The following is an 11516-nucleotide window of genomic DNA, read 5'->3' as shown; positions in this document are numbered from 1 at the left end:
TGTTTAGATACGGCTTCTTCTTTGAACTATAGAGTTTTAGCTGGCAACGGCGGATGGCACGGTGAATTGTGTTCACAGATAATGTTCTCTGGAAATATTCCTGAGCCCATTTTGTGATTTCCAATACAGAAGCATGCCTGTATGTGATGCAGTGCCGTCTAAGGGCCCGAAGATCACGGGCACCCAGTATGGTTTTCTGGCCTTGACCCTTACGCACAGAGATTCTTCCAGATTATCTGAATCTTTTGATGATATTATGCACTGTAGATGATATGTTCAAACTCTTTGCAATTTTACACTGTCGAACTCCTTTCTGATATTGCTCCACTATTTGTCGGCGCAGAATTAGGGGGATTGGTGATCCTCTTCCCATCTTTACTTCTGAGAGCCGCTGCCACTCCAAGATGCTCTTTTTATACCCAGTCATGTTAATGACCTATTGCCAATTGACCTAATGAGTTGCAATTTGGTCCTCCAGCTGTTCCTTTTTTGTACCTTTAACTTTTCCAGCCTCTTATTGCCCCTGTCCCAACTTTTTTGAGATGTGTTGCTCTCATGAAATTTCAAATGAGCCAATATTTGGCATGAAATTTCAAAATGTCTCACTTTCGGCATTTGATATGTTGTCTTTGTTCTATTGTGAATACAATATCAGTTTTTGGGATTTGTAAATTATTGCATTCCGTTTTTATTTACAATTTGTAGTTTGTCCCAACTTTTTTGGAATCGGGGTTGTACTTGGTATGTGACATTTTCAAAAGAGAGGCAGGAGTAACCAAAAATGCCTGATCAAGAAGGCGGAGGCTGTTATGCTTTATTACATGAAAATGTTTGATTTGATTGTTCGTGGCCCAGACACCTTTTAATGTCCACATCACCATCGGGTTGTTGTTTACATGTGTCATGTTACACAAACTTGGTGAGGGCTCTGCAGGTCTTAACTGAAGCACTTCAAATTAAGGGTTAGCAGGCTGCTAAAGTTTGCAGGCACTTCACAAGCAAGACTAGGTGCAATATTAGCCAACATTAGCACAATCTAATAATGTCTTTGTGACCTTAATGAACACCAGTTATTGTCAGTATCAAGTTGGATTGTTATCTACATGCCACACAAACTTAGAAAACAGTCATATGTATGTTGTTATTGTCGATTTTACAAACTGAATACTCACTGTTGTTAACCGATTCATTTTACAAGCTAATCTAATGTTACATTCCTCAAGGACAGTTTGCTAGCTAGCAGCCGGTCACTGCACTGCAACCGCACTTGCTAATTGACATGGTAGCCAGACTTGCTTGCTGTTTTCATGACCATGCCCCCCAGAGTGAATATTCATGAGTGAATTTTGCATGGTGTTTCGCCCAGTGGAAACCTACAGTAACCTTTTGTGTACCGCGCACGGGGCATGATTTTTTTTTCTTCAATCAGAAATATTGGTAGGGACATATCAGCCGTCGTTTGATACTGGTAGGGACACATCCATACCATCCATACCCAATTCTATGCCTATGGCAACGCTACAAACCTGACGAGAAGGCCGCCCACCAAAACTCACAGACCGGGCAAGGAGGGTATTAATCAGAGATGCAGCAACGACACCAAAGATAACACTGAAGTAGCTGCAAAGATCCACAGCAGAGATAGGAGTATCTGTCCATCGGACCGCTTTAAGCTATACACTCTACAGCGTGGGGCTTAATTGAAGAGTGGCTGGAAAAAAGTAATTGCTTAAGAAAACACACTTGGAGTTTGCCATACAGCATGTGCAGGCGCGGTTTTAGGGGGTGGCAATAGGTGGCAGTTGCCACTGTAAAAATACGTCTTGCCACCCTAGTTGCCCCCCTATTTTAAAGAGAATTATTTATTAAAACACATTTTTAAAATTCTACAGAGATACTAAGCCCTCATCTCATCTCTACCTACCGTTATTTACGTTATTTCACACCCCACCCCCGGAATTTTGAAATGGTTTCACCCAGAGAGAGACGTCCTGTTAGCATTAGTAGCAGGTCAGCCTAGCTCGCGTTTTCACCTGTGTGCTATTCAGTTTAAGTGATGTACTTAATTTGTTTCTTTTAGTTTTACGGAAATCTAGGATGAACACATCTGTATAAGTTTGAAGTCTTTAGTAAAGATCCACAATCTAAACCGTTCGCTATCTGTCTATTTTTTGATACATCGCTAGGGCAGAATAGTTCCATTCATTGCTTGGGAATATACTTTCAGAAAAGATGGTTTAGATGGTTGAATCCATTTTCCTTGATGGTACAATAGCTCAATACATATTTGACAAGATGACAGGGGTGAAAGTAAGCCGGTCCTGGCCGGTCCGGCGTACCACAAAGATTTGGCCGTACCAGAAAGAAAAATATACCGTCACTGAAAAAAAAAATGCACTTTCAGCATAACACACCTGCTAATGTCAATTTACCAAAAGCAACACGTTTTCCTCAATATACATTGCATATAACTTGTTCTGACCTGTCTCTGAATTATGTCTGAAGTGAATTCCTTCTGTGTTTCACTCGACAGACAACGTGCAAGATAGTGCACGTAGCCCACTGCTTAACCATCTTGCGCCAACGTGCGCAGCTGGTATCCAAAGTGTTTTAGTAGACAGAATGTCCAAAATGAAAAGTTAGTTTTCAACTGTTCAGCTAAAAAAAAATGTTATTAAAATGATTGTGTTGTTGAAATGATGTGTTTGCAATTTATTTATAATTAAAAACTGATACAGGTGGATGAAAGAGTGATAATGTGATAAAGTACTATACTAGTACAACTGAGTGATGAGAAATCCTAGTGAATGCTCGATAAGTAGACAATAATAAATAATTAGGTGTATTTTTTGCCGCGCGCGCACTATGACTCAAAATAATACTACCAGCAAGAAATAAAAGTTACTTTCACCCCTGCAAGATGACTTAATTGTGAGTCTTTCTTGAGTGCAAGTAAAAATGATTTCTACGATTTGCATAAACTGCTGCATCGACAACCTACGCCCCCCTCCTGGAACCTATGCCCCTCCTTTGCCACCATAAGGAAAAATCTCTGAAGCCGCCACTGAGCATGTGAGACTCTCCAAACACGGAAGAAGATTCTCTGGTCAAATGAGACTAAAATTGATCTTTTTGGCCATCATGGGAAATGCCATGTGTAGCACAAAACCAACACCCTGAGAACACCATTCCTACAGTGAAGCATAGTGGTGGCAGCATCATGCTGTGGGGATGTTTTTCATGTGCAGGGACAGGAAAGCTGGTCAGGACTGAAGGAAATGGCACTAAATACAGGGCAATTCTGAAGGAAAACCTGTTTGAGTCAGCCAGAGGTTTGAGACTGGGACAAAGGTTCACGTTCCAGCAGGACAATGACCCTAAACATACTGCTAAAGCTACACTGGAGGGGTTTAAAGGAAAACAACATTTAAATGTCTTGGAATGGCCTAGTCAAAGCCCAGACCTCAATCCAATTGAGAATCTGTGGCGTAACTTGAAGATTGCTGTACACCAACGCAACCCATCTACTGTAACTTGAAGGAGTTGGAGCAGTTTTACCTTGAGGAATGGGCAAAAATCCCAGTGGCTAGATGTGCTAAGATAATAGAGACATACTCCAAGAGACTTGTAGCTGTAATTCCAGCAAACAATGGCTCTACAAAGTATTGACTTGGTGGGGTGAATACCTATGCACACTCCAGATTTCTGGGGGGGGGGGGTGTTTCCATCTTATTGTTTATGTCACAATAAAACAACAATTTAAGTTTAAAATGGTATGCATGTGTAAATCAAATGGTGCTAACCCCCCCCCAATCAATTTTAATTCCAGCTTGTAATGCAACAAAACAGGACAAACACCAAGGGGGATGAATACTTTTGCAAGATACTGTACATTCTCACAAACACCCACCTTTTGAAGAACTTTGTCCCTCATGTTAGAGTTGGTGAGATCCTCACTGCTGTTAAATTTTAATCTCAGAAGTGGCATCCTAATCGGTGGCACTACAAAAAAGTCAGCAATGCTGATATTTAGCAACTGTTCTGAAACTTATTTTGACTTAAGTTAGATTGTGAATTGAATATAAAAGTGTAACCTGGAAACCCATACACTTCCACTTCACAGAGAGTGGTAACCTTGTCAACACCGGGAATAATGAGATTAACATAACGACCCCTCATTGTGCAGTTGTAATTTACAGATGCACCACCAGGGATGCTAGAGATAATGACACATCTGCAGAGAGAGAGAGAGAGAGATGAATTGAGTTTTCAAAACTCCTTTAATACAAAACTTTAAAAAAAATTACCAAAAATTTGTCACAATGTACCAAATGGTTAAAAATACAATCAAATAAAAAAGGCAAAATCATTTACTCAAAGGATCCAGCATTTTTTAAATCCTATGCAAACTGCAAATTATCTACAACCACACCCAACACATTATAATGCTACATTTGCTCAAATGATGAAAGATTTTTCATTGCCTTATAAAAATGAAACTCAATTAAAATATGAAACCGTTCAAGACTTGAGAACCATTTCAACACTGTCACTGTCCAATTGTTCAATTTTATTTTTACAACTAACATAGATTGGCTTTTTTTTCTTATCTAAGCAAAAAATTAAATCAACTGTCACCTAAAACACTGTTTCTACACATTTCAGACCAAAAACAAAAGACTCCATTGAGAATGTTTCATTAAAAATAAAAAAAAAAGCACCTGTAAAATAGCAACTAAGGGCCACTGCTTCTCACAGTGCATAAAAGTGTGAAACACCAGTTTCCGTTGAACAAAAAAAGGGCACTCTTGGCCCACATTAGGATTCAAAACCGAAACAAAAGACATTAACTGCAATTGCACCATACACAATCTTCCACTGTAAATCACCAGGTTTTTTTTTTGGTTGGTTGGTGACTTGGATAGTGCTCACCATTCTCATTTTCCTTCAACTGCAAAACCATACATTGTATTGTTTAAAGACTTTACACAGAGTTTATATAATGCTTTACCAGTTGCTTGTTGTGGCAATGGGTGCGTGGCCAAGCGGCAGTTTGCGAATGGAGGTCGGGGAAGGTAAGTGGCCGTCATTACACCTGGTGTCAATTAATGTGTGTGTGTGTTGCAGGGATGGAGCATAAAAGGAGGGGTAACACAGAGAAGAGGTGGACTCCTGACCAGAACGCATGTGTGAGTGAATGAATAGCACGACTAAAGCTGAAAAGCTAGATAAAAAAATAAAGTTTGCAAGAACTTCAGTTCCCGCCTGCCATGCTTCTGTACTCCACCCACATCAGGGATTTACTACACTTGTTTTGGTTCCAATAAAATCAAATTAGCAGAATGCAAGTAAACCTCTGAACATCCTTCTAGATTTAAGAACAGCAGGGGCGTGTTTAGCCTATTTTTGGGGGTGCTCAAGCACCCCCAAAAACGAGCTCAGCACCCCCTAGCTCAGCACCCTCAAAAACACTGCTTTTGGACGTAATTTTCAGAAATAAGTGCCCTTGCGCACTGCGCAATGAATGTGTGCGCGGCCGTGTGTGTGTTCTTGAATTCACCTGTTACGTGATAGCTCTATGAGCAGTAAAATACCTCTCCTCCTTGCGTCCCCTCTGATTGGGTTGCCTGTCCGCGCGAGTGCTTGCTACAACATGGTGTTTTTTTAAACTGGATTCCACGCCGATGAGGAACTCGAAGTAGCACCTGAGTATTACTGGCATAGCGAGATGTGAAGGTACGGACTGGAGTTACAATTGTTAAACACAACACAATAATATGCATAATGCAATATTGATGTTCCCTGGTCTATGAACAGAATGATAAAAACGACATTTATCATCCATATCGAGATACATACATGTCAACCTATACGGAATGTCCGTATTTTATACGGATTTGATCCAATAAACGTAGTATATGGGCGTACAAATAAAGTTATACGGATTCTTAAAAAAAAACTTCAATATTTATTTAGAGCTATAATCAAGTCCCACAATGATAAAAGAGCGCATAACATTTACAAACGTACTGTACACCACACAAAGCACAGACAGCCAGTAAAGTCTTATGAAATCGCGCGTTATCTTGTGGTAGTGAGACTTCGTTCCACTTCTGATCATGTGCACACCGCATTGCGAGAATCCCGCTAACCGTGAATTAACATTTTGTTTGAAAAGCGTATTTCCACCTGAACGACTTTCACTAGCGACTGAAAAGATTCCGAATGGGCACTCCGGCAAGATCAACACAGACACTTGCTGTGACATGCAGCCGAGTGAGGTATTGGTGCAGAGCGCTAAAAAAGCTGTCATGGAGTACAGTTCAGAACATTAGAGTGACACTTTGTGTTTTTGTCAAACATTGGAGCTTTGTATTCATTCTGAAGGTTTATTGTTATTAATATTGAATAAAAAGTAACTTGGATATATCATTGTTAATTATCATTCAAATTTTAGGTAAATTATTTTAATTTGCATCTTATACGGATTTTATAAGGGAAATACGGATTTTGGAGGTTGGTTATACAGGTTTGATTGACCAAAGGTTGACATATATGGAGATACTTAATTAGCAAATTAATCAAAACAGACACTGAAACGTACATGCATGAAGCAAACAATTAAACAAATGACTATCAAAAGAACACTACCAAAATATAACAAATATAACAAAAAATATAAACTAATGTAAACTAATGTAAAATCATAATATACACTATTATTACACAATACACAATAACACTAACAATTACCACTGTTCAAAATGAATAGCTCCAACATTACAAATGCAGTAGTAGGTCTTGTTTAGTTAAAAATATAACGTAAATATTTGTGTCAGTGGTTGTAAATGTGTAGATATCATAGTTTATTGGGTCAGCTTCTGTTAAAACATTGCATAAGTCTAGTCTTGTCTAGTTAAGTCTAGTCTAAATGCGGAATAAACGTGGAAACACTGTCGTTCAAGCCAGGTGCCTCTGTCAGCTCTGGGGGCTAAGCACCCCCAAAGATCAGATGCTAGAATCGCCCCTGAAGAACAGCATCAAGTTGGGGAAAGGATCTTTGCAGTCTGGCATGCACCACGCCCAGATGTAGTTTCCCAACATTATCAAATCTTCTGCCATTATAAAAGTAGTAGCCAGGCTACTCCATGGATAGATCTGATCCTCAGTTGACTGGCTATTGTCTCACTATTACCAAGATCAGGACCTGCTAACAGTAAATTCTCTAGGGTTATAAGCCCTGACCTGAGAAGACTACATGTAAATGCAGGAAAGGACCATTCATGAGTTATGTCCAGAGCTGAACCATAGACCAGGGGCTCTTTTAATAACCCGTACAAAAACTCAATGCCTTTTGTTCACTGCACTGTTTTTTTTTTTTTTTAAAGGACCCGACTTTAAAAATATTACTATAAAAAACAGGAAATTTACTGAGGTTCATCCTCTTTGGATCCATCCAAAATAATGGTCTATCCAGTCCCAATCCATCAATAGTCTGTAAAATGGCACAAGCCACAGATTTGCAAATTGATTTCATTGGACTTATGACGAGACGCTGTACAAACTGTACATGAAACACAGTAACTCTGCTTTGTAAATGTACAAGTCCATGCCCACCTTCCTCTTTAGGTAAGTACAAAACACTCTGTGATATGCAGTGTAGATTGTCCCAGGAAAAAAAAAAAAAACAACAATTTCTAGGATTGACTGTATTTTTGGTAGCAAGTGTGCTGGAGGGTCCACACAAACCAGCCGATGTCAGAGGGAGGATGCCACTAAATTGTTGATAAGAAAAAGAAAGAAAGCACAGCTTTATTCATCACACACTTGTGAAATTTCCTCTCTGCATTTAACCCATCTGAAGCAGTGAACACACACATGCACAATGAGCACACACATACCCAGAGCAGTGGGCAGCACGGGCGATTGCTCTAAGACAACAAGGGAGGCTCAGCCTCCTCTAAAAATGACGAACATCGTGTAGGATGAATTGCGCTAGGCTTATGTTATAGCCGACCTTATAACATTGCTATTTCAGATCCAGAATCATAGAAATATATGTGCTCAACCCACTACAGTGCGAAATCATTCCGTTATAACTTTCCCCAGTTTGCCTAATGTGTGCGTGAGTTTTTCCCCCTCGTGACAGTGTGATGCAGCCCAGCCTCAGTGGATTGGGAGCTATGTGCTTGTCAATCTCAAAATCCAAGACGATTATTGGACAAATACTGCGAAAACGCCCGCCCACGGAGTCTCACGGACTCCCAGCCTCAATGGACTTCAACGGCATTTGGGAGCTATGCGCTTTTCAATCTCAAAATGCAAGACGGTTATTGGACAAATACTGCGAAAATGCCCGCCCACGGACTCCGAGCCTCACATGGGAGGGACATGGCAGTTTCCGCGAGGAGACTGGTGATTGGTGAAAGCGGCCGGATATTTTCTTTGATTGACAGCTCGTTTCAACTATAGACAGGCAGCGGTAGAGTGTTGCCAGATTGGGGGGTTTTAAGTGCATTTTGGCGGGTTTTGAACATATTTTGGGCTGGATAACGTCAGCAGTATGTGGCAACATCAGTTCAGTCCCATGCGGATTCGCAAGTGCTGTGGTGTATTGTAAGAGATCAGCTTACATTTCGATTTCATTCATTACATACGGTTTCTACCAGCTTTTTTAGTTTGTATATATTTTCATTGTAAATAAAGTGTAAATATAGTGTTGTCAAGTTTGCTATCTTAGTTCCAGAAATTTCGTTTATTTGAGTGACTGAACTTGAACTTGAGGGGGCTAGTCAGCTAGCAAGAAAGCTGCGCACGGATGCCAAGCATTGCTGATTTAATTTTGGCGAAGCCATTTGCCAGTCTTCCTTTCGAGGAAAAAATTTAAATTAAAGAGCAGGGTAGACCAACGCCTCAAATTGACTTGGTGAAAAAGGTAGGGAATAATACTCGTTCCTTTCAGCTCTCCTGGTACGAGAAAGTGAATTGGCTAACAGCAAGTGACCCGCATCAACAACAGTAAATAGGCTACTTTAGTAATATGTCATGGATGGACCAAAAATATAGAATCTATTTAAAATGTTTATGCTGGGGGGGCGTGGTTATGGCGCTGAACTGAGCACACGTCTTTTTGTGAGCTCCTGGCGATTTTTTCTGGAAATCCTGTAAATTTTCCTTTAACTGCATAAACAGTGGTAACTATCATTTGCGGCGACATATCAGTATACACCGTTGATAATATGCCCGCAAAGAAGGCACAAAACAAATCTAAAACTCACTCTTCTCCGGGCGAGGAAGACGATTTCTCGGATGCTAACAGCCTAGCAGCTAACTCAACAGTTGAAGCTAGCCCCGGGCCTCATGTGGACGTGAACGCTGAAGTGACCCACAACACGGACATTATTCAGGTACTCGACGGGATCAGAAATGACTTTTCCACTAAGATTGATGTGGTTCTGAAAGCTATCCTAGACGTCAAAAGAGACGTGAAAGACTTTTCGGTGCGCATGGATGCAGCAGAAGCGCGCATTAGCGACGTGGAGGACACCGTTAATTCAGAGAAAGGCAAAACGGATGCGCTAGCTAAACAAATGACTCTCCTCACGAATAAAATAGACGAGCTCGAAAACTGTTCTCGTCGTTCCAACCTGCGACTTCTTAACGTGCCAGAGAAGATAGAAGGAAATGACGCGGTGGCTTTTCTTGAGAAATGGCTCCCAGAGGCGCTGGGACCCGCGACATTCCCAAGATCACCGCTCATCGAGCGAGCGCACAGGTTACCCGGCCGGTCACAATCTAATCGACCCGCTACACCAAGAGTCCTTATCGTGAAGTTTTTAAACTTCCAAGATAAAGTCAGGGTGATGCGAGCAGCCAGGGCCAAAGGCAAAGTTACCTGCGACGGTCAAGAGATCATGTTCTTCCCGGATCTGTCAGTGGACCTCCACCGACGAAGAAGGGGATTCGATCGGGTAAAACAACAGCTTCGATCCATGAACATAAGATACGGAATAATGTACCCAGCAAAGCTACGAGTTACGTCTGATGGACGAACACGGGAGTTTGAAACCCCAGCAGATGCTGAAAAATTCATCCAAGGACTACAGAACACTGAGGACTCACAGACTAACTAGTCTGCCTGCTGTATCCTTTACTACTCGCCTATAAGAGCCATATTGTGATAGTTATTGTGGACTTTATGGGACAGTAACACAAGAATATTGGTTATGCGGTCACTTTTTTTTTTCTTTTTTTTTTCTGTCCCTTCTTCTGATAAGAATTTGCTGTTTTTATATTTTTTGTATCATTCCTCTGTTGCCACAGATGGGGTCTCCCATTTAATCTTTTAAAAGAGACTGCCTCGTGCCCATTGTAGGCGGACTTTCATTCGTTCACTGGAGAAGTGGATATTCACGGGAAAGCCTGCTTTCTTTGTTAAGAGTTCAGCTGCAAAATGATTATGTTGATCATTCTATATTCACATGTTTGTGTAGGTTATATCTTTGCCAGAAGTCACACTTGACTTGTTTGTTTCGATTTCTTTTGGTCTGTTATAATGACCGCTTGGTTGAGTTTAGCTGCTCCCTTGTTTACACTGGATCAGTGCGTGCTCACAACCGCATTCCAAGGTAAGGGGGAGAGTGGGGATGAGCGATTAGCTGTCTTGTTCAGGTTGACAGCTAAGGGGGTTCTTGTATGGCAGATTTTAAGTTTTATGTTTGTTTTTCTGTGCTGTTCACAATATGTTGTGTTTTGCTGGTGCACTTCCAATACAACACACAGATACTTAACGGGTTTACCAATAACCAAAGATGATGCTACGCTGTACATTTTGAGGTATTACTAAGACTAGATGACTTCAAATAATAATTTCAAATTTACTTCTTGGAACGTTAGAGGGATGGTAAAGTTGACTAAACTTAAACAGGTTATTACCAGGCTTAAACATCTTAAGTCATCAATTGTGTTTATCCAAGAGACTCATTTACTTAGGGAAGATTTGGTGAAAGTACATAGGAGATGGCCAGGCAAAGTGCTAGCGTCTTGTTTCCCTTCTCACTCCAGAGGGGTCATGGTGTTAATTCATAATTCGGTGCCTTTTCAAGTAAACAACACCATTTATGATAAAGCTGGTAGATTTTTGGTGGTTCAAGGAACTCTATTGGGAGAGAATATTAATTTGGTTAATGTATATGGCCCCAATGATGACAACCCATCATTTTTTGAAAATCTATTTCTGTCGTTGGCCACCCTCACGGGTAAGATAATATTGGCAGGTGACTTAAATTGCGTTTTAGACCCGAAGCTTGATCGCTCGTCAGGGATAGATACATCCCATTCTCATACAAGGAAAAAAATATTACAATACATGAAAGACCTCAATCTCTGTGATCCGTGGAGAACTCATAACCCCAACAAAAGAGAATTCTCGTGCTACTCAGCAGTATTTAAAACCCACTCTCGAATAGATTATTTTTTAATTTCCTCATCTCTGCTAACCAGTATAACTAATTGTG

The 11516-nt window shown here is 40.6% G+C and overlaps 1 protein-coding gene across 1 annotated transcript in view; it reads right to left on the bottom strand.

Moving 5' to 3' along the window:
- Nucleotides 1-1095: 1095 nt before the first annotated feature.
- LOC132882562 (fucolectin-like) overlaps nt 1096-11516 on the bottom strand; it is a 28752-nt gene continuing 18331 nt past the window's right edge. The window contains exons 4-6 of the mRNA XM_060915656.1: nt 4095-4234; nt 3888-4002; nt 1096-1099 (exon numbers count right to left, since the gene is read on the bottom strand). Of these exons, the coding sequence (XP_060771639.1) occupies nt 1096-1099; nt 3888-4002; nt 4095-4234 (259 nt within the window). The remainder of the gene's footprint in view (nt 1100-3887; nt 4003-4094; nt 4235-11516) is intronic.

The sequence above is a fragment of the Neoarius graeffei genome, chromosome 3 (assembly GCF_027579695.1).
Source record: "Neoarius graeffei isolate fNeoGra1 chromosome 3, fNeoGra1.pri, whole genome shotgun sequence".
Classification (NCBI taxonomy): domain Eukaryota; kingdom Metazoa; phylum Chordata; class Actinopteri; order Siluriformes; family Ariidae; genus Neoarius; species Neoarius graeffei.
This window is presented reverse-complemented; position numbering and strand designations above follow the sequence as displayed.